The sequence below is a fragment of the Bombyx mandarina genome, chromosome 15 (genome assembly GCF_030267445.1).
Source record: "Bombyx mandarina strain Sakado chromosome 15, ASM3026744v2".
Classification (NCBI taxonomy): domain Eukaryota; kingdom Metazoa; phylum Arthropoda; class Insecta; order Lepidoptera; family Bombycidae; genus Bombyx; species Bombyx mandarina.
The window spans coordinates 3,228,513-3,253,084 of NC_143221.1; the positions used below are offsets into that span (position 1 = coordinate 3,228,513).

Genomic DNA, 24,572 nt, shown 5'->3' on the forward strand with positions numbered 1-24,572 from the left:
GCAACGTGGAATAGTTTATATTGTTTTCAACAAAATAACAAAAAAATATATTGCAGATTATCACAACGTCGATATAAAAATATACATTTTTTTTTTAAATATAAATGCAGCGTCTTTATTACTTTCTCTTAGAATTCCATTCCTTTAGCAGATTCTCGGTTAGTTCTAGATTTTCGTCTTTCTGTAACGAAACCCAATAAATAAACAATTTTAGTTAATACACTTTTATTTTTTCGTATTTTCTTTTATTAAAAGTAGACGTCAAATGGATACAGGCGCCCGAGGACATCAGCAACGCCACAGGCAGTTTGATTGTTTAGTTTCCCTTAAACCTCGGGTACACGGGCACATGTCGACTATGTTGGTCTATTCTAAGTAACTATAAATAACGTAACTATACTATTTTTGTTTATTATCTATTACCGATTAGTGTCATCAATAGAGACTTTATTTAAAGGTTGGGGTACCTTTACAAGAAAAAACGCCATTGACAAAACATATTATTATATCAAAAATAATTAATAATCGATACCATAATACTTTTTATTTAAAATACCTTATTGAATTCTATAGGTAAGTTAGAGCAATTATGATACTATCTCATTCATACGCATGCTAATTCCCATAACAGATGTATATTTTTGTCTCTTTAATGTCGCCTTCTTTGTTTCATCTAGCTTCAAATCTCAATGTTGCTATGGTAATTTTCATTTTAACATTGTATTTTATTTATTTATGCTTCAGACATCCTCCAGCGATCCCTCCTGGGTTTTGTGGGGAGTACCATATATTTGTACCATATCTTAATCGGGGATTTGCACTCAGTGCTTTTAGTCTCTTCCAATCACCAGTCACTGGTTGTTTATTTTTTATTGCTTAGATGGTTGGACGAGCTCACAGCCCACCTGGTGTTAAGTGGTTACCGGAGCCCATAGACATCTACAACGTAAATGCGTCACCCACCTTGAGATATAAGTTCTAAGGTCTCAGTATATATAGGTTACGAGGAGTTCGACCCATAGACAGAGACCACTGAGTTTCTCGCCGGATCTTCTCAGTGGGTCGTTTTCGATCCGGTGGTAGATTCTGCAACTGCTCTTGCCAGGAGCATTCTCTGAGCTCACCCACCAGTCGACTGATCGGTATCAGAAATTAGATCGGGATATAAATGTTACCTTTATAAAGCAGAATCTCGCGAACGTCTCCCCCAGGTGTTTGTGTCCTTCAGAGTAGAAGGCGCTCGGCGGTATGGCGAGCACGCCCGCCTCTTTAGCGAATTTCTTCGTGAACTTGTAATCGTTGTACTTATCCGGTTCGCTCGATAAGTCGATCTTCTTTTCTGTAATAAACATTGACTTTAATTAAAACAGTATTCAGGCTTCGAATAGCACGTTTAATCTATCTCCTATCTATATACATAAAAATGTATTGCTGTACGTTAGTCTCGCTAAAACTCGAAAACGGCTCGACCGATTTGCCTAATTTTGGTCATGAATTATATTTTGTGGAAGTCCAGAGAAGGTTTAAAAGGTAAATACATAAATATGAAAATGCTCGGAATTAAATAAAAAAAACAAATTTGGTTTTTCCTTTGATATCCCCCCCGTCGGACGTATTCCTTTTGTTTGTTTTAAGTTTATTTTATTATACAAAAGTTTAGGTATTTTATTTATCGATTGAGGCACTACGAAGTCTGCCGGGTCAGCTAGTGCGTATTAAAAAGTATTAGCTACCCAAGTCAGTCCAATCTGCCACGACGAAGTACCCGGCCTCGGGTAGAGTCGGTTTGAAACCGTTCTCCTTCAGTATCTTCATGAGGTAGTCTCGCTTCGGGCGCAGCTCTCGAGCCAGAGAATAGAAGTAGCACTCCGGCGAGTCCCGCCTGGCCAGCTCATACTCGAACGAGCGGGCCACGGCTTCCTGGAGACGGTTCATCGAAACTATTTATTATACAGTACAAGAAGTCGTCGTGGCCTAGCGGATAAGACGTCCGGTACATTCGTGTTGAGCGATGCACCGGTGTTCGAATCTCAGGCGGGTACCAATTTTTCTAATGAAATACGTACTCAACAAATGTTCACGATTGACTTCCACGGTGAAGGAATAACATCGTGTAATAAAAATCAAACCAACAAAATTGTAATTTTCGTAATTACAATGGTAGGACCTCTTGTGAAACCGCGCGGGTAGGTACAACCACCCTGCCTATTTCTGCCGTGAAGTAATAATGCATTTCGGTTTGAAGAGCGGGGCAGCCGTTGTGACTATACTGAGACCGTAGAACTGATATCTCAAGGTGAGTGCCACATCTTCATCGTAGATGTCTATGGGCTCCAGTAACCACTTAAAACCAGGTGGGATGTGAGCTCGTCTACCCAACTAAGCAATAAAAAAAATTTGTAGTTATATTATTATATATTAAATAATCTGTACCGTATGTCGTACAGGCTCAAAGGACTAGAATTCAGGTCACTAAATAAATAAAAAAGTAAATACATTTTTTTTGTTTAATTTAAATATAAATAGATCGGGACTCTCTGACATAAAAAAATAAAATTAAGTTATCGTATTTTACAATGTCTAGTCTATGCACAAGCAATAATAGTCCAGCGTGTTTAGTGCGAGTTTTTTAACGTTCTCGATAGCGTAAAAGTTAACTCACATTTGTGTGGAGTTGGAACAGGGCCTCTAGCAGCAAACGTGGGTAAACATTCCAACTCCATACATATTTGAGTTAACTTTAACGCTATCGAGAACGTTAAAAAAGTCGCACTAAGCACACCCGTGAATTAGAACGAGACGTACCTCGACGGGCGTGCAGCACGTGTACACGCAGTTCTGGTGCACAACTTGCAGATTCCTCATCAGGTCGGCTGGTCCGTACGCCCACCCGATCTTCCACCCGGTGACGGAGAACGTCTTCCCCGCGGACCCGACGGTGATGGTCCTCTCCCACATGCCCGGGAAGGACGCTATCCGGATATGCTGTTTGGGCTCGTACACCATCCACTCGTATACTTCATCGGAGAGACAAAGCACGTTGTGCTTCTTGCACAGATCGGCAATGAGGCCCAGCTCGTGTTGGGTGAACACCTTGCCCAGCGGATTGTGGGGCGTGTTCACGATGATCATTTTAGTTCGGTTGTTGAAGAGCGAAGCTAGCTCCGCCTCGTCTAAAACCCAATCCGCTGATGATATATCGTCGCCTTGAGGTTTCTGCGTACAATTTGTTCAAGCTTCACATATAGGACCGAATGAAATTGCGCTATGAACTATCAATTTAGTTTTAAAAATTGATAGTTCATAGTGAGAATCTGTATGTGACACCTGTGACAGAGAAGTTGAGAGGTGCGCGTTTGGGATGGTATGGACATGTGATGAGACGAAATGAAAATGAGGTTGATAAGAGTTTTAACTATGAATGTGGAAGAATGTAGAGGAAGAGATAGACTTAAGAAGAAATGGATGGATTGCGTGAAAGACGATATGGGTAAGAGGGGAGTGAGCGAAGAGGACATATTGAGGACATCAGCGCCCACCCCAGTGACTGGGAGAAGGGCAGGATAATGATGAGTTCATAGTGAGAATTATAGAACAGATACTTAGAATTCACGTCTCAAGGTGGATGGTATGTTGATGTCTACGGACCTTACCACACTAAGCGACTCCATCTTGCATTCGCTCACCCGTCCGTCCGGGTCAGAACCCAGTCAGAATAGGAGGGTTCACGCGGTCAACACTATAACCGGACTCATGGCGTCACCCCGTAGACGCCCGACCGACGAGTCATCGCGGCCAGATGTCTATGGACACAGTTAACCACTTAACCTAGTTAAACCGTCTAATAAAAAAATCCTTCAGTAACAGACTCGGGGCCATGATCTTCTATTAGTAGCGATTGGAAATCTTGACGAGAAGCCGAGGATAGTGCTTAGTGGCGTTGAATTATAGGGGCCAGTGTGCAGCAGTGGACTGCTGTAAGCTGATGTAGATGTAACGTTTTTTTAAATGAACTGGCATTGGGCATATAGTTATTAATCACGTTAGTAATAGGTAGGTTAATGTAATTGTTAATGTATTAATATTGTGTTTTTTTTTTCCTTACTTTATAAGTTAGATTAGTTTTCGTTATCGTGTTGTTTTGTCGTAATGGTAAGGAACGTTGTTGTACAAATTCAGCACTATGTCTTGTTTTGTCGTGCGCACATAACTTATGTTGCTTTTATGTATCTTTTTAGCTTGTGATGTGTATTCTGAGCCTAATAAATAAATAATAAATATAGTGAGTTCGCACGAATGGTGCCGCAACCTTGCGTTTCTCTGCTGCGAAATTAATTCCCTCCGGTATGAAGGATACCACAGTCTCTAATCCAATATAAATATTTAATGTCTCAATGACGGCAACTACTTTCATTTGGCGGTCACAAACAAAAGCATTTATTGCTGATTCAATGTCATAGGATACTTACCGGTTTCAGAGCGATGAACCTAGGTACACCTCCGGCGCACTTCACCATAAAGTCGTAGCAGTCGAAATATGGTTCTATAATGATCACCTCATCTCCGGTATCCACGTGACCTGGAAACATTTGAAGTGGTATTTGTTATAAGCGACAATGCCACCGTTCAAATCCCAAAAGCTGGTGCCTAATTAAAAAAAAAACATAATAAGCCCGTGTTTACGAACGACTACCATCGATGTGAGATTTGAAGATTGACCTTCACCTATCTGCTAGCTGGATGAAAATCTGTATATATAAAAAAATGAATCGTTGTTCGTTAGTCTCGCTAAAACTTGCGAACGGCTGGACCGATTTGGCTAATTTTGGTCTTGAATTATTTGTGTTAGTCCAGAGAAGGTTTAAAAGGTAGATAAATATGAAAATGCTCGGAATTAAATAAAAATAACAATTTTGTTTTTCCTTTGATGTGTCCCCCGTCGGACGGATTCCTTTTGTTTGTTTTAAGTTAATGTTATACAAAAGGTATCTTTTATTTATCGATTGAGGCTCTACGAAATCTGCCGGGTCAGCTAGTAATGAAATGAAAAAATATGTTTATGGTAAAAATTAATAAAAAATAGTTTTTATTTTAAACTAGCTGACCCGGCAGACTTCGTAGTGCCTCAATCGATAAAACAAACAAAAGGAATCCGTCCGACGGGGGACACATCAAAGGAAAAACAAAATTGTAATTTTTATTTAATTCCGAGCATTTTCATATTTATTTTCACCTTTAAACCTTCCCTGGACTTCCACAAATAATTTAAGACCAAAATTAGCCAAATGAGTCCAGCCGTTCTCGAGTTTTAGCGAGACTAACGAACAGCAATTCATTTATATATATATATATGTCGGCGCATGTTTTTATAAACCATTCGTTCATGAGTAATAAAGATGGGACGACAAACAACAGGTGCAAGCATTCATCGAAAACAACACGTGCAAGATAAGAATCGTAAACAACATCGTCCCACCACGATACCTTGCTATAAAAACGCTCCGTTGTTGTCTCTCGAGTTCAGAACCGAGCGAGCCGCCGTGTCGGACGGAGCGCTCCTGCGTAATATACGCTCTGAGTTCATTTCTGGTTTTATTGACTTATTACGAAGACCACCCGCTTACCATGTCGCTACCCGAAAGTGGAAATACTCCAACATCAGAAGTGGGATCACCACGTGACGAAAAACGGCCTAATGACGTAATCACGTGACGAAAAACGGCCCAATGACGTAATCCAAACTATGGAAAAAAGGATGAGATTTCCGTGTCGGCGTATGAATTTCCATTAGAAGAGATCAATGAGATACAATTTTTGGAATGAGGCTTCTCTTTGTGTGCCTAAGTTTGAACACCAGCGTGGAGGCTTGGTTGTTGATGGCGTGTAGGCCAGAGTTTGAACACCAGCGTGTAGGCTTGGTTGTGGCAATATAAGTAATGGCGTGTAGGCCTAACTTTGAACACCAGCGTGGAGGCTTGGTTGTTGCAATGTATGGTGTCGATACCCAAGTTAAGTATATCCCACTTTATCTCAATTTAGGTAATATGCAATGCTCGTTTAGACCTGAAATTTGAGTGCCAGCGTCGAGGCTTGGTAGCTCTTCTGACATCTTAGGGCCTTGGAGCCTGGAATCTAACTGCCAGCGTCGAGGCTTGGTAGCTCTAGATTATTAAGGCTTCCAGGCCTGAAATCTGAACACCAGCGTCGAGGCTTGGTTGTTCTGGTATTCTAGGGTTTCGAGACCTGAAATTTGAGTGCCAGCGTCGAGGCTTGGTAGCTCTTCTGACATCTTAGGGCCTTGGAGCCTGGAATCTATCTGCCAGCGTCGAGGCTTGGTAGCTCTAGATTATTAAGGCTTCCAGGCCTGAAGTCTGAACACCAGCGCTTGGGCTTGGTTGTTGATGCCGTGTAGGCCAGACTTTGAACACCAGCGTGTAGGCTTGGTTGTTGCAATATTAGTAATGGCGTGTAGGCCTAAGTTTGAACCCCGGCGTCGAGGCTTGGTTGTTCTGGTATTCTAGGGTTTCAAGACCTGAAATTTGAGTGCCAGCGTCGAGGCTTGGTATCTCAAATGACATAAAGGAGTCGAGACCAGGACACTAAAAGTCGAACTCGATAGTAATTTAGTGTAATAGTTAAGTGAGATGATTTATGTGAAGTATATGATTTTGACGCAGGGACGCGTCATGAGCAGGATGGCTGTGTCGGCGCGTGTTTTTATAAACCATTAGTTCATGACTAATAAAGATGGGACGACAAACAACAGGTGCAAGCATTCATCGAAAACAACACGTGCAAGATAAGAATCGTAAACAACATCGTCCCACCACGATACCTTGCTATAAAAACGCTCCGTTGTTCTCTCGAGCTCAGAAGCGAGCGAGCCGCCGTGTCGGACGGAGCGCTCCTGCGTAATATACGCTCTGAGTTCATTTCTGGTTTTATTGACTTACGAAGACCGCCCGCTTACCATGTCGCTACCCGAAAATGGAAATACTCCAACATATATAGATTTCACTATACAATAACTATATAGAAACAGCTTATTGAAGGAACATTGAAATATTTAAACATCGCCAGAATCGCCAGAAATCGTAATTGTAGCTATTGAATTTCCCGTAAGCACTCTAATATCATCAAACCCATATGAACGTTGGATCCTAGGTTTAAATCAAATGCTATTTTGAGATTATTGTCGAGGACACAGTTTCTAAAGTTTTTTATAATGTGAGTTATTAATGATCATATAACTAAGACTTTTATAGGCACTTAAATTACCATGTCGCAGTTTTTTATTACCAAACAGATTTAACACAAATTCTTTTTTATTTTAATTTAAATAAGGCTCAGACTTCATTTCTTCTTTGAAATTTTAAGAAGCTGATTGAGTATAATTTTGATTGGTAATATAGTAAATATTTAAGGGACTAATTATTAATATGTCAAAAATATCTAAGTGAATAAAATAACAGAGATAATAGCTGCAGCAATCTTTTTTTTTTTACCTAGAATGGTAGAGTAAAGTGCTTCATAGGCACCACTGGTGACTAGGATTTCATTGAAGGCATCTATCTGTCGTCCAATCAGCGGGGAGTAAACCTTTGATAGATTCTCCACGAGGCGCGGCAGACCCTAAAATATGAGGGATAGCATTATAAAATTAATAAATTGCAAGTACAAGAAGGCAGGTTTATACATCATAATAGTGCTATCGTCCATATTATTTTTGTCCTGCACATCTTCTATATCTTAGGCAGCGTATAAAAGATAAGACAATCACTAACATTACATTATAGCAAGTAATGTTGACTCTGCTAGGCTTGAATTCTAAACAAACAAATGTATGTTTTAAAATAAATTTGAGCAAGCATACATTACATTATATATATCATAATCCTCCAAAAGTTACATTAGAGAACATCCTGTAGTTTCACTAGATGATTTGTCTTAAGTTTGTAATTTTGGGGATAGTGGCAAATCTTATCGTTTACTTTTAAAATCTGTCATGAGTACTGAGATCACTTACAAAGCCTCTTGTGTACTGATGAAGCAGTGGATTTTCACTGGTAGCTATCTGCGATAGTGCTTCTGTTACATGTTTCGGTGCGTGATAGTCAGGAAAGCCCTGACCAAGGTTCACGGCAGGCTTATACTCGGCAGCTAATTGTATGTACTCAACCCTGTAAATTTAAATTTGGTTGGTTTTGTTTTGGATTTTAAATCAGTATCCATAGATATCATAATGTGAATGCCGTCATACAAAAAGCCACAAGATTAGAGTTTTAAATGTATTGCTTTGGTTCCCAAACAATTTTGGGCAAGATATTTTCTTTCTAAAATGAGATGATAATCAGAGAACCCCATAGCCAAATTACTTTAAAATCCTATCTCTAGTTCCTTTTCTATTGATACAAAGTACTTACCAATTAGAAAACTTTGCAATTGGATAAAGTTAGTAAATTTAACATCATTTTTAAATAAAAATTTAGGAAAATTAAATAGACATAAAATTCAGTAAATACCAAGCGTAATAATTAATGCAAAATACATAAAAATACTTAAGTATTTAATTATTTTATGGTTAAAATATTAAAACTGCAAAGTGTGATCTTGTTTTATTGCCGTATATGCAGACAAGCATACGGCCCACCTGATTGTGAGTGGATACCGTCGCTCATGCACGTCAGCAATGCCAGGGGCAGAGTCAAGCCACTGCCTACCAAACAATATGGTAATTAAGCATTCTGTTGACCTTTTTTTTCCTACCTAAGCTGATGGTCTTGAGAGACCCTATCAACGTCATCAGGCGAGTCGGTGAACTCACGGGGCTTAAATCTGACGTTGTTGCTAACACGAACCCTGGCAAGAGCCGTGCTTCGCAGAATCTACCACCGGATCGGAAACGCGACTCACTGAGAAGATCCGGCGAGAAACTCAGTGGGATGTGTCTGTGGATTAATTAATTCGCCGAGCCGTTCGTCGCGAGCGACGGGTTCGACGAGAACGATGATCTGTTGATCAAACAACGTAAATGTTTACGTAATAGTAGTTATTAGAGTACAGTTTAACAACAAATTGTTTTCTTGGATATAGTTAGGAGTTGTGAGTACTTGTGATGCGAATTAATAGTAAAAACCGATTTAAAAATATACTTTTTACTACAGATAATAAGTTTAATTGTAAACGTACCATACGCTTTTCTCACCAGCTCCATAACGTTCCGGCAATCGAAACTTTTCTGCCATTGTACGACAAACACTCAATTGTCGAATAAAATGTTTTATTTTCACACTCCTCGATAGACTACTGTAATTCACAGCAGCGAACAACCCTCGGCTCGTTCTAAACATTATAAATATCAATAAATAGATAAAACGAGATAAAGCGCGCTATTTAAATATGATCCTTAACCTATTACGACATGACAGTCCAGATAAAAACGTCAATTTCTTTCACGTACTTAAGCGTTGATTATTAATTTAGCAATGTGAAGAACGACGAAATACTCACTTAATTTAAATATTTTAATGTTCCATTATTTACATACGCGTATATACATATTTTTTTTTAAGAGATTTTATGACCTGGTAACTGAGACCTTTAAGTCATGTCTTATTTTTAATTTATATTCATATTTTTATGAAAAATGATAATATGGAGTGAAACGAAATGAAATGAAGATGATTAATTTGAGATATTAATCTATTGGGATGAAATGACATGATATGGGATGAAACATAATCTTAGTAAAATGGTGGTCATTTACTGAGATTTTTTCAGTGGACTTTTTGGAGGATCCCGAGAAGTTACGTCCAGAGGCTTTGTTTCATTTTCCCACGTTTGTGCACTTTCACAGATATTAAATAGTTAATAAACCACCATTATTACACATTTAAACCCGAAGAAACACTAAATAGACAAAATAAAACAAATCACACAACTTCACTCCTCGCGTTCCCGCCAAAAAGTCCGCGTATATACATAGAATACTTATACATAGATTATACACTTAATATTTTAGAATACTTATAGATACGTCAGTCAGGGATATAGTTAATACACTTAACTTAATTTTGAAACGGCAGGGACGGCTCATTGAATTTGGCCCCCTTTTTTTTTATTTTCGGATTTTTTATAATTGTTAGTTATTTCTTCGTCGTTTGTTCGTTAATGTTCGAATTTAAATATTTATTGTCCGTCTTTTATTTATTTATAATTAATTAAACAAATGTTAACCCTTAAGTTGGCCCCCTTTAAGATCTTTATTTTTATAGCTCAGATTAATTAATTTTGATCAGTTGTCGTTTGTTCGACGACTATTGGTGATTGTTCGATCATAAAAACAATTAAATTCCCAATTCTTATTTATTTAATATCTAATAAGCAAACCATCAATCACCCACGCCACCTTTTTTTGATTTTCGATTTATTTTTAATTTTTAATTGTTCGTCGTTTGTTCGTTAATTAACTAAGCAAATGATTACTTTATACTCTATAAACAGGATTTTATTTAAAAAAAATATTTATTTACGTCTATATTAACTTAATTATTATTATCGAGAAGTATCTTGATTGATATATATTACAAGGCTTGGTTTTTTTTATTCATATTCATTTGTATTGTTAAATATGAAACATAAGGTATTTCTAATAAGTTTATTCTTCCATATTAAATGAATTTCTACTAGATGTCCCTGCAATATATTTCTTGAACTTATAAATAATTATCATTTCAACAAAAACAGATCAGGTGATCATTTGTTTAATTAATTATAAAAAAATAAAAGACGAACAAACAACAAATGGGCCGTGGTTCATCTACCCATATTTTTTTTGTAAAATAAAATAAAAGCCAAAAACTTTTCCGGCAATGACAATTTAGGTATTAATAACATTTTATGTACCTATTTCCCGAGTCCTCGTTCGCCTTATTTATGTGCATTAATTTTGTCAGCATCAATCGACCTAATAACAAACTCGTGTACAGTCGGATACAAAATTGTATGACATAAATATTTATAATTGTTTTTTATTACGCTTCTTCTTATGATCTGTTAAGATGGAATATATTAAAGTTACACATGAAAACTGTCGCGACTGGATTTTTACTGTGGTTTCTTGTTGTCTTCGAAGACATACGAAGATACGGGGCCGAGTCACTGTCTCGCGCTATAGGATTTTTTCAACTTACGCTTAAAGAAGACATGACGGAGAGCTCAAGAAACACTGTGGAGGATTTCATTCCAGATTATTTACGAATAATACTGAAAAATAGCTTTGATTCAAATAAATATGTTAGAACGAATAGTCACTGATCTGCAAATTTTTGTATAGAATATGTGTTTGTCTGTATCTGTGTGGATGCGTGTGTATCAGCATAAGGCATGATGCGATCACTAGCCCGCATTTACTAGCAGTAGAGGGCGGTGTGGGCCCGCACGGCTTGATGGGTGTTAAGACTGTAATACGACACTATCACGGCAATCCTGGGGGACATTCAAGTTGTGACGTTTAAAGACTGGTCACCACTTAACATAAGGGGGCCTAGACCTCGTCCACTAATCTAATATGTATAAAAATTGGACAGACGGCTTTAAAATCTTTTTATTTCAATTGAAACCTAGTTACGAGCTGTCGAATAACGTTTTTATGCTATCTATTCTGTTTCGCGAATGCAAAATTTGTTGTCAGCGCAGTTCTTTCGAGGTTTGAGAATGAGGATATTTTTGAGGTGTTGTTGTAGCATTTTCCCTGGATATTGGTTTTGCTATCGCGACAATTGGATCGTGTGTTCAACAGCTACAGTTTAGAAATATAGCAGATAGGCATCAGAAAACTTGAAAATTTGTTTTCAAATTCGACACTGGTTCCTGGTAAAAAAATAGGATTCATTTAGAAAAAAAAATCCAAAAGTATAAATATGTTTAAATAATATAATATAGTATAAATGTAAATAATATGTAAATAAATATAAATGTATAAATAAATGTATCTCCATTTTTTTTAAAATAAAAATCAAACTTACCCTATTTATTAAATTACTCAATTTTACAGGAAATAAAAGCATGTCGTGAGATTTACACGTACATCAAAAAATCTTTGAAGTCAGCGTCCTTTCACGCCTACACCTTCGCCTTCACAAAAACCGTAATCAAGTAAATCGAAAAAAAAAAAACATTTCGAAAAAAAAGCCTTAAACTTATACGTTTAAAAATAGGTACCTAGTAAAGAAAATACGTATATTTTAGATTATAGTTCCACGCTGGTTTCGTAAAACTACATAATCATTTCAATAATTCATTCTAATCTTTTGTAGTAGTTTCATTCAATCGATCTTTTCAAATTGGTAAATCTTTTAGTCAGACTGTAGAGTGTTTGTTGAAAGCGATTGACATGTAGAACTTCACCTCTGGCTTTAATAATAAAGTTTATTTTTAACACTATGCTTGACATTTTCTTTTTGTAATACAGTGTTTTATATTTTTTATAATTTCGAGTATTTTAAGTACATAGTTTGAGATTTAGTTTGGAAAGTACTTTGTATTAATTTAGATTTCATTGATTTAGATTAATTTAGAAAAGGTGATTTTGAATATTTATAAATGAAAATGTTCATTAGTAATGACTTACAACAAAGTTTAGCGTTTTATTCAAGAGCGTGTGAGATATTTTAATTATTTCTCAAATGTTTATTAAAAAGACACCAGCAATACATAAAATTTTCTAATTTTAACACGAATTTCATAAAAGTCAATAGTTTTGTTACCATAATTATAAATGAAGTATTTTTTTCTAGCAAACGATAAATGACATGGCGAATTAAGCTAAAACAAAGTTAAAAAAAAATACTTTAAAAAAATGAAAAAAGTAACCGGGCTCTTGTTTTTTCGTCATCTCTTGTTCTTATCCGAAGCTCTTGGAAATCAAATTAAGGTGAGACAAATTAAATTGTCTATAACCTAAATACATTTGAATGTAAGACTTTGTATTTTTTGTCATTTCATATTATTGTTCAATACGTTAAATTCACGTATATATATTTGCCCTATGAGAAAAATTGTTGAAGCCGCTGAGTTAACTTTTACGCTATCGAGAACGTTAAAAAAGCCGCCTTTTTTCGTCCTATTCTGATAGCTTTAAGAGGTTATTTCAGTTTCACCCTAACATGTAGGTGAGCTTACGGGGTTGAAACCGGAAGTGTTGCTAACACTGGCTCTGGCAAGAGCAGTGCTTCGCAGAATCTACCACCGGATCGGAAACGCGACCCACTTGAGAAGATCCGGCGAGAAGCTCAGTGGGCTGTGTCTATGGTTTAATTCACTCACGGACGGATGGTGACCGGAAACTCGCACGGAGCACACTGAGCGCTTTCGGTTAAGTGACTAAAATATGTACCTTGCCTATTTGTAACGCGAAGCAATCATGCAATTCCGTTTGAAATGATTAAATTTCGCCCTCGAGTTAAAATGGATCCAAGCATTTACGTAGCCTATACAAACTCTATGGGCTCCGATAATAGCGCGAGTTCAACATTCAAGGAGTTCTTTATTACATTAAAACATCATAATTGAATCAACATCCTTATTTGTAGGATGCACGAGAATGTAATTCGCTTTCTGTGTAGTGTTTTCGATATTTTTATTTACTTTATAATGGTGGTTTATAATTTTACTGGTGGCAGGATCTCTTGTAAGTCCGCGTGGGTAGGTACCACCACCGCCCTACCGATTTCTGCCTTGAAGCAGTAATGCGTTTCGGTTTGAAGGGTGGGGTAGCCGTTGTAACTATAGGTACTGACAACTTAGCACTTATATCTCAAGGTGGGTGGCGCATTGACGTTGTAGATGTATGTAGGCTCCATTAACCATTTAACACCAGGTTATAAGGTAAGGACGAAAAATATCAATATGAATGTCACGACCCACTTTGAGCGAAGAGTTTGAAGTATCAATTGTAATATCTAAGGCCTCTCCTATTTTAAAGTTCGCCTCAAAAATGAGTAAAATGGTGGTACCAGTAAATATGAAAATTTATCAACGTTATTCTTTATCGTGGAAGTAGTCCGAGAACACGTGTTCAGTACGTATTACCTTAGAAATATATCGAGGGGTGAAAAGCTATTCGGCTTAAGCGACATTTTTGCAACTTTACAAGAGGGCCATTTAAGCTTTAAAATTTAGAAAAAATATAAAAAAAACTCCTTGAGCGATTTGAATGGAGTAAATAGCCTCCCTCGATATGTATTTGCGAGATTTGTACCGGTTAAAGTTGCATCGCTTTAAGGTACAGTAAATGTTGTGTTCTAAGCCACGATAAACCTATGTATTTTAAGAAGCATTATTGTTTGTCAAGTTGAATTTTAAAGTCTAAAGTTCACAGTTTTACGGGCTCCTTGTCGCAGTAATTAAATAGCAAGGCGACGTCGGCGTTCTAAATTGAATGCGATTTTCCTTCTCCCATCCTATTATGTGTAATTTTCGTGCTATTTTAAGACACGCGTCTCCCAAATGTATTACGCGAATGAAAATTCCATTTGAGCGGGTTTAAATTTAGAATTCTACTTTCGTAGGAATTTCGAATTTTTATGAACCAAGTCAATTAGGCACACGGTTTCGCCACTTACTGAACCTTTCATGAAATAGCAAAGGTTTCCATGGCCTTGCTTATTTCCGACACGAGTGACCGTTTCACAGGGTAGGACAGCTGTTACTAAAATGCATTTGAAATATCGACCTAATATCTCAAGTGTGATGGTGGAATTCACTTTGTGGAATTCAAAGCCTCCGGCAACAACACAACGCCGTTTTCTAATTAAAGTAACGTAATTAATGAATGGCAATGGAATGGCAAAGGGAGCCATGACCCAGCTCGGTAAAATCTGGAAGGACCGTAACATTACCCAGAAAACAAAGATAAAATTGGTGCTCACTCTGGTCTTTTCCATTTTTCTATACGGAGCGGAGACCTGGACCCTTAAAGCGGCTGATCGCAAATGCGTGGATACTTTGGACAGCGAAGAGAAGCAATCTGTGTATCTTAGACCAACTGCAGATCAAGACAAGACTCTGCCTTCGCCGCGCACTCGAGTACTTCGGTCATATTGCTCGGAAAACACCGGATAGCTTAGAGAGATTATTCGTGACAGGGAAGATCAAGGGAAAGAGACCGCGCGGGCGCAGTCCGACAAGGTGGTTCAACCAAACCGCACCACACTAGAGATCCCATTCCACGACGCCCTTCATGCGGCCAATGACCGGAGGCCCTGGCGGGACATTACAAGGAGTAAAATCCTGTCGAAATATAATGGTCACGACCTTCAACAGTGAGGAAACGACACGAGGAGGAGAACATAATTAAAGTTATTGATCGCATTTTATATCACTTTAAAATATATTGACGCACGTAACATTTTACAAAAAATATAGTAAGCCTAAGTTTACATAAAATCCTACCTAAACCAGTATTAGTTATAAATATGCCAAGGAAAAGTTCAACACCTCCACGTGATACAATACATCAAAGACGAATGTTAATTTAATTAGCAAGGTTTCACGTGAAAACTCAGAACTGCTTACCTCTTTCCAATGGATTTTTATTACGGAAATAGAAAATGGCGGTCGATACGTGTTCAATTAATTTGATATGGCAATCACGAATCGGTTCCCTGGAGTGTGTGCTGTAATGGATATAAAGTAATAGACTCCAAGCGGGCTCGTTTGACGTTGTCGATAATATTTTCTGGAGTTCATCAGTTTGTTGATCGTTAGATATTTTTTTTACAATGATATTGAAATTCGTCACGCTTCGTTATTGCCGCTCTTATTAGTTCTATGTACATATTTGACGGCGCCAGAGATTTCTGAGAGGCAGTTCCGTCATCATCATTCATTATTCTCCTGCCCTTCTCCAGTCACCTGGGGTCGGTGCAACACTTTACTGGTGGTAGGACCACTTGTCTGTCCGCGCGGGTGGCTACCACCATCCTGCCTATTTCTGCCGTGAAGCAGTAATGCGTTTCGGTTTGAAGGGTGGGGCAGCCGTTGTTACTATACGTGAGACCTTAGAACTTATATCTCAAGGTGGGTGGCGCATTTACGTTGTGGGTGTCTATGGGCTCCAGTAACTTACCACTTAACACCAGGTGGGCTGTGAGCTCGTCCACCCATCTAAGCAATAAAAAAAACTAAAAAAATGTTTTCTTCTTCCATACTCTTCTATGATATACCATTTCTTCGCTCACTCCCCTCTTACACATATCGTCTTTCACGCAATCCATTCATTTCTTCTTAGGTCTACCTCTTCCTCTAGGCAGTTTAGTCATAATTCGTATTCGGAGAAACTGAGTTCATTGCAATAAAAGTCAACGAAACAAATACCTAATGATTATTGAGACTTTTACAATAACAAACAGGTAAACAGACAGCTTCGTTCCTAGTTTACTAGTTTCACCAGAACAGGTGGACGAGTAAGGGCTCAGCGAGGAGGGATGGGATTTACTAACAACTGCCCAAACGCTTCAGGAGGAGTCCTAATAATTCAAGGGCAGCTGTCTCACGTATGTATCTACTACCGGATCGGAATCGCTGAGAAGATCCGGCGAGAAATTCAGCGGGCTGATGTATGGGTTAGGTTGCACGTCGAACTATTGGCTGAGTTTTTTAATTTTTTTTATTGCTTATATGGGTAGGCGAGCTCACAGCCCACCTGGTGTTAAGTGGTTACTGGAGCCCATAGACATCTACAATGTAAATGCGCCATCCACCTTGAGATATAAGTTCTAAGGTCCCAGTATAGTTACAACGGCTGCCCCACCCTTCAAACCGAAACGCAATACTGCTTCACGGCAGAAATAGGCGGGGTGGTGGTACCTACCCGTGCGGACTCACAAGAGGTCCTACCACCAGTGAAGTACGGTCACCAGGGACCCTAAGCCTGCTCCTAGTGTTAGGGCTGTAGATTTCTAATGCAAGAGTTATTTGATCTGATGGATCCGTAAGGACGTGTGACTCGACCAGCAACATACGTAACGTAATGTCGTACCTCCTTACGGGGGTACGAAACGGGCCTCGGGCGAACCCTACTGCCCGGGCAGAAGCTCCTTGCCTCAGGGCAGGAGTGAGATGATGCAGAGAGAGTGTAGGTAGGCCGTTCGGATTGTCGATAATCCCATTCTCACGGATCGTTTGGAGCCTCTGGGTCTGCGGAGGGACTCCGGTTTCCTCTGTATTTTGTACCGTATGTTCCATGGGGAGTGCTCTGAGGAATTGTTTGAGATGATCCCCTCATCTCCTTTGTATCATAGCACCTCCCGCCATCGGAGCAGAGTTCATCCATATTATCTGGAGCCGCTTCGTTCATCCATAGTGCGTTTCCAGAGGTTTTTTTTGCCACGTAGCATCCGGCTATGGAATGAACTCCCCTCCACGGTGTTTCCCAAGCGCTATGACATGTCCTCCAAACGAGGCATGTGGAGAGTATTAAGCGGTAGGCAGTGGCTTGGCTCTGCCCCTGACATTGCTGAAGTCCATGGGCGACGGTAACCACTCACCATAAGGTGGGCCGTATGCTGGTCTGCCTATAAGGGCAATAAAAAAAAAGGTAGGTGGGTAGGTGTAGGGAGGTTCGGTATGCGTGTACCAGTCACATACGATCGACATAGATACATATATTTAATATCGGTGGCTTGATTTGGAGTGTAATGCTGCAAGAAAATAGTCGCGTCCCGGCGCGGACTGTTGGCCGATTCCTCCTCATTTCTATTAATAGCTCGACTCGACTCGACTCAGCCCTGTCCACGCACCGGCTTTTTACATTGGCCTTTTACATATTAATCACAACAATATTATAATATTACATAATTAGTTTTCCACTATGCTATGACAGCTATGCGTGTCTGTTAGTTAAGCTTGTAAAATTTTATTAATTAGATTATTTACGTAGAAGTAATTAGTTGAACGAAAAAATGGAATGCGTTAAAATAATATGTAATTTGTCGAGCATCTATTGCAGGAAAGCAGCTAACGTTTTCGCTATCAAAAAGCGTACATTCCTAAGTGATTTGCGAGAGCTTTTAAGCACCGGTACCCGTTTAGGGGCCTCCTTAAATAAAGTGGAACATGAGTAGGTCGAGTTTCGGGAGTGTAAGTGGAAAAAATTGGAACAAGCAGGCATATCTTCCTCCCTTGAGGTTTGGAAACGCGATCAACATGCGTAGATATAATGATATTGATTATGTTTGCTTTACCTGTGCCTACGAATGTGTACTACGAATAAATAATAAGTTATTTATTTTATTTATTCGTAGGTGCCTTAGCTGATATACGGATTAAAATACTTTGATCTGAAGCGAATACTTCAAAACAAAATTATGGCAGCGACTTTTTTTTTTCATATTGATGATAATAATAATACTAATAATAAAAATACCTGTAGAGCTGTTCGTAAGTTTTTAGAAACAGAAGAAAGCTCAACTAACGGGTATTAAAAATATTTATTCTTTATTATTTACTTGGCTAAGGCCCGTAAATCATAAATACGTACCAGCGTCTGCTGAGAAAAAAAAAAAAAGAATAATAATAATAATAAACATTTATTCCAAACATATTAGGTACAAAAAAAATAAAAAAGATAACAAAAATAACGAGGCTTGGAAACGATTACCGGCTCAGCAATGCCTAACAGTATCGAGACAATCGGTACTGCGGCGCTGATCTTCCATCAGCACCTGCGGAGTGACGCGCACACCAGCATCAGACCGACCAATGCACATGATGGATGGATCCACATGATATTGATGAGTGTTTTATAATAAGTTAAGTGATTGTTTCTGCATTTCTATAGCACGTTTGTGTGAGAAACAACGGATGAAGTTGAGTTGTCTCTCTTATCTTTGCCATCAAAAGAGTTATTCAGCTGCCTTACACTTTTGTAACGCTCTTGTGATATCTGTAAGCTTTGGTAGCAGACTAATAACAGACAGGTCTTATGATCGAACTCCCATCAACGGTATTTAAGAAATTGAATGTTTGGATCTTAGTAAGAATAACTGTAAGACAAGGTTTTTGGCGTTTAAGAACGCACCTTTATATGATGCGGAAGCCGGAACGCACGAGAGGTGGGAAAAAGGATATAGTCTGTGACACGACCTTTTTACCGCCGAAAATTTAAAACGTAAAAAACAATTTATAATGTGTTTAATAACTAATGTAATATAATTACTTAGAATTGTTTATGCCGCTACAACAATAAAATTTCTATTGTTTCAACTGTGGTGTTAATTATATAAAACACGACTTTACGGCGAAATAAAGAAGGGACTCTATATGAACTCCCTCAGGTTTTAAAAAAATGAGAAGATATCACTACCACATATTATCTTCTCCGATAGTTGTAGTATTACTGATTTTGATTTGTAGCCGGAGAAAATTATACCGGTAAAACCAACATAATATCTAGAATATGAATTTTTTGTAAAAGATCTGAATATCTTTAATAAAAGTTATTTATTCAATACGCTTCGCTGTTACCATCACGAAATATATGAAATACACTATTTGTTGTGATTACACGCGCCCAACGGACTATGATATAAATCTTCTCTAAGCTGCTGACAATAACTGTATAAAACATTACCACAACCAGAAGAATGTTTTAAAAATTACAAAGAAACATTCATTTGAGTTATTGCAAACGAATTGGCGATTAGGACTTTATATATCATGTTACTTTTTTTTTCAATTTCGCATGAGGTAAATCACGGATAGGAGTAAATTAAGTAGGAAACCGATATATTTGTTATATACCAATTATACCCGCATCTAAATATTGTATTACATTCGCAGGTAGATGAAATTGGACCGGTGGAAAACTGGTTACCATAGATTAAATAAGCAAAGATGGCGAATCATCTCAATTTATAGAATATTTTTGTTAATTTTTTTTAAACCATCCTGAGGATTTTTTTTCATTCGACAATTTAAAAAGTTCATGTTCTTTTTGGTGTTGAGTGATTGTCGGATAGATTTCACAACGTGAAAACAAGTCCATCCTAGGATCGCGTTCAGAGGCAAAAATAATAACATCATCCATGTATACCATTGCTCTTTGGGTGACCTTGAGCCTTCTCATAAGGCCCATTGTGAGCGACCACGTCTCAGTGCCATATGTCATCACTGGCAACACACATCAAATCAGAAATGAGGAGATTCGCAGGAAAACCATGGTAACCGACATAGCCCAAAGGATTGCGACATTGAAGTGGCAGTGGGCAGGACACATTGCTCGCAGAACGGATGGCCGTTGAGGCCAGAAAGTTCTTGAGTGGTGACCGCGTACTGGAAGGCGTAGCGTGGGTAGGCCTCCCACAAGATGGGCCGAGGATCTATTGAGGTTCACAGGGGCCCGCTGGATGCAGGCAACGCAGGACCGGTCTTTGTGACGAGGCTTGGGGAGGCCTATGTCCAGCAGTGGACGTCCATAGGCTGATAAGAAGAAGAAGAAGAAGAAGAAGAAGATGTATACCATTTATAAGAAAATGCGGTATCGATTATTAACGACTTATGGGGTAATCTTTATTCTTTGGATGGTACAATCAGCCACTATAGTATTACTAATTACTGTAACACAATTACCTTCTAACCCTTCAGCGACTCAAGTAGTTAATAGCTTACCTAACAAAAGTTTTCTCTGACTTTAGATTGCATTACATTACAAAGTACAAACGACTTTTAGTTAAATTGTACAAGGTACAAAATACTCTTAGTAATATTGAGTTAATAGCGCTAATTTTGTTGATGACACTCTATTTGTCGTCTACTTTTAGAATGTAGACGTATTTATCGATAAAGACATGGTGGTTATTAGTTTTATTGGTTGGTATTAGGAAATAGGAGGCCGCATATGGCTACCTCGTGGCCTAAATGATAAGACGCCCGGTGCATTCGTATCAAGCGATACAACTGTGCCGGTGTTCGAATCTCGAAGGCAGGTACCAATTAAATTAATTAAATACGTCGTTACGTATTATCAAATGTTGCTGAACCACTTCTAATGTGAAGGAATAGCATTATGTAACAAAAATCAAACCCGCAAAAATAACAGTTTTCGCATTTACGGATGGTAGGGTGTCTTGTGAGCTTGCAAGGGTGAGTACCACCACCCTGCTATTAGAAAGTCAATGATTACAAATGAATATTTCGACAATTCAAAACCTTAGCCCGTAGGCCTTAAAGTTGATATTCATTTGTTCAATGGTTTTTGAGAATACGATAAATTGACTTGCAAAAGAAAATTAATGAGGGACCATGGTGTTCTACCTTTAGGTATAATGGGAAACGATATTTTTGGGAGAAACGACCGAGATACAAGTAAAAAAAAAGTTTTAAAGTAAAGAGTATTTTATTAGACACTTGGCAGTATTTTACACTTACGATAAAACCTTAAAAAATAATTACATAACTAAACTGAGACATTGGGAGTGAATACATTTTTTTTTGTTTCTTTTGCCAGCCAGATAAAGGGAATGTAGCTAATACAGAAAAGTATTTTATGTCATATAGTCAAAGCCCTTTTTTATTTATTAAACGAGAATGACATGGAATGAAATGAAGTTCATAATATCATGAAATGGGATAGAATTAAAGGATATAGGATGAAATAAATGAATCACCTAACGAAATTGTGAGATTCTGGGACTCTTCGGAAGAATCAGAGACGCTACTTTCAGTGAAATTGTTTTTTTTTCACTCTTGGGCACTTTTACAAATAGAAAATGATTAATATTCACAATAAGCCAAATTGTCAAATAAAACAATTCAAATAACTTCATTGCTCGCGTTCCTACCAAAGAATCCCTTCATATAGAGATACTTGAACATAGAGTACAGAGTTGTGACAGATTAAAAAATGTTTACATATACAATGAGCACAGATAAATTATATTTTTCAATAATCCCAACATAATAAACGACTATACATACCATAAGCCTGAAGTAGAAATTAAATGCGATAAATTATTAAACTCATTTACGTAGGCATGTTGTATCTTATCTGTGTGCCAAAGAATGCATTCTGTCATATTTATTATCTGTGACTTCGAAACATTATCTGCATAAAATAAAAACATTATTCGGCATACATAAACATTACATATAAATAATTACATGGCGTTTCTCGTGTTCTGCTCATTATAATAATTATTGAAACGTAGAGCCATTTTGCGTTAATTATCTTAATGAGTTTTAGAGACGTTTAATAATCGCATTGTTGGGCGCCACAAAATGGTGGGAAATAAGAAGGCGTCCTTACAAAGAGTACAAAAAAGTTTTGGTTAAAATTAAACATGAACTAATTAAAGTCGTACAGGAATTAGTTCCTCGGTCTTGTGCGGCCCTGTTGCTGCTCTTGGAAATCGTTGGAGGGCCGCTTCTGGTGTTGTCCCTGGAAGTTGAAAAGGCAGCTTTTAGTTCCAAGTAGGCTTTAAGTAGGCAATTTGTGGGTAGAAATAGCGTCAAGGATCGCCGTTAATATATTTATTGTCAATGCCTAATAATATATCGGCGTCTACATTTATATCTGCGGTAGGGAGTAGCTTGGCTGTGTCATTGACATGTCCATGAGCGACGGTAACTACTCACAATCAGTTTTCCTTGAAGAATTTGACTTCCATTGCGCGGTATTTAAATGGATGATTACTCAATTACTTTTAAAGTGTACTTTAGATTATTTGTACGGATATACTTAAAATAATCCTTAAAAGAGGAACGACTTTCGACTTTGCGTTTTTAGTTTTTTCCTTTTTAGTAAGAAACATTGTTCACATATTAGGTGGGTTGGGTAGTTTCGCTTTGATTGTACACGCGATTAAAAATAGTATATAATTTATCATGAATGCTCGAATTAAATAATTTAATGAATAATTTAACTACAATTCAATATTCGTTTCTTGTTTTTGTAACAACTTCAATCATTTAACTCTCGCTTTGAGTGAAAGATAGAGTCGCCGTTCTATGTAAGAATTAATCAACAACAGTTGGATCTGTGTATCACTACATAGTATAAAACAAAGTCGCTTTCTCTGTCCCTATATCTGTCTGTCCCTATGTATGCTTAAATCTTTAAAACTACGCAACGGATTTTGAAGCGGTTTTTTTTAATAGATAGAGTGATTGAAGAGGAAGGTTTATATGTATAATAACATCCATTAAATAATGGAGAAATCAATCATAAATTACAGTTTCCGAAGCGAAGCGAGGACGGGTCGCTAGTACCTAATAAAGTTCTGTTTGTCAGTAACATGCGAAGCTGTGAACGGTCTCAAGTAACTTCGTTGAAGGTGGCCGAGTTGTGATTGAATATATTGTATCGAGAAAATGTACAGTTGTCATGTAAAATGTATTTTAATTTGTCGTGTGGCACTGAGTTGATTAATCGTGAATTTTTGACAAGAATTTACATTTTCAAACATTATAATATTTTCGTGGCTGTTCTTAATGCGACTAAATAAAAGACATTGGCTTTCGGCTGAGGATATAGAGAACTTTTGTACACAGCATGTCATTAATGGAATTTTAGAAAATTTCTGCATTTCGACAATATCTTAACGCATTACGATTTCTATCCTTAAGCCGAAATAGTATAATAGACATCACAGCCGGAGTTCTGTGGACCGGCGCTCTGTCTAAATATATTTAATGTACATATTTTACTCGACAAATTGCAGGAGCTTGAGGGCTATTTAATCTTTATAAAATCAGCACGGACATAAAATTAAATGTTCATAATATTTAAACCGATAAACGTAACAACGATATTGTTATGGAATTCAAATACATAACCAAAATTAGCTGTATTGAAGTTGATTTAGATACCTGTCGCGCATCCTGCTGCTCTTCTTCTGGTGGTGGAGCGGTGGTGGTGGGGATGTCACAGTCCTCGGTGGGTGGTACCACGCATCTCAGCGAGCGCCTGTCAAACACCAACATAGCAGGGCAACGCTGCAGCCGAGGATATCCGCCCTGGCACTGCCAGTACCGGTTGCAGGACTTGCCTAAGGGCACGTTACCGTTCGGGTCTTCGTTGCAGAGAGCTGAAAAGGTAAAATACAGTTATTCAAATCTAAGCTTACAATAGTACATTGTGCACCAAGAGAGAAAAGTTGGACATTTCCTCCCGCGTGTAAAATTGCCAAACACGCTGGAGGAAATGTCCAACTTTTCCCCCGCGGTGCACATACTATTTTTTCTCCTACCAGGCCGAAAGTTCGTGGAGTACCGAGCCGGGATCCAGGGAGTAGGGGGGCGGAGCCCCCCCCGTACTCATAAAAAGGAATTTAACTATTTTTTAATTTTGAAGTAAACTACTACTAATTGAATAAGAACTGTCTGATGAACTCATCTTTGTTTAATACTTCACTATTAAATTTTATTGCCTTTTGTTTATTTCACTTTTACATTAAACACAATATTGCAAATTACCCGAGCACAACAATGGCGAAGAATTTTAAGTGTGTGAGAGCAGACGTAGACACTAACGCGCATGCGCACTTGTACACAGGGAGAAAAAGTTACACTTT

General features: G+C 37.9%; 2 protein-coding genes across 3 annotated transcripts in view; both read right to left on the minus strand.

Moving 5' to 3' along the window:
* Positions 1 to 2: 2 nt before the first annotated feature.
* On the minus strand, positions 3 to 9,579 carry Kyat (Kynurenine aminotransferase). 2 transcript variants are annotated; one of them, XM_089733471.1, is made up of 9 exons: positions 9,511 to 9,579; positions 9,190 to 9,342; positions 8,027 to 8,180; positions 7,506 to 7,632; positions 4,470 to 4,579; positions 2,806 to 3,216; positions 1,734 to 1,920; positions 1,176 to 1,339; positions 3 to 181 (listed from the first exon to the last, which is right to left on the minus strand). In XM_089733471.1, the coding sequence occupies exons 2-9, from the start codon at positions 9,243 to 9,245 to the stop codon at positions 119 to 121; spliced, it is 1,272 nt and encodes a 423-aa protein (XP_089589597.1). In that variant the 5' UTR covers positions 9,246 to 9,342; positions 9,511 to 9,579; the 3' UTR covers positions 3 to 118. The 2 variants fall into 2 exon arrangements, with proteins under 2 accessions (XP_089589597.1, XP_028029679.2); XM_028173878.2 differs by lacking the exon at positions 9,511 to 9,579 and having other exon boundaries at positions 9,190 to 9,497.
* An 11,799-nt stretch (positions 9,580 to 21,378) lies between these two features.
* Positions 21,379 to 24,572, minus strand: part of LOC114242595 (protein obstructor-E) — a 49,172-nt gene continuing 45,978 nt past the window's right edge. Inside the window, exons 5-6 of the mRNA XM_028173814.2 lie at positions 23,869 to 24,086; positions 21,379 to 22,438 (exon numbers count right to left, since the gene is read on the minus strand). Of these exons, the coding sequence (XP_028029615.2) occupies positions 22,367 to 22,438; positions 23,869 to 24,086 (290 nt within the window). The 3' untranslated portion in view covers positions 21,379 to 22,366. The remainder of the gene's footprint in view (positions 22,439 to 23,868; positions 24,087 to 24,572) is intronic.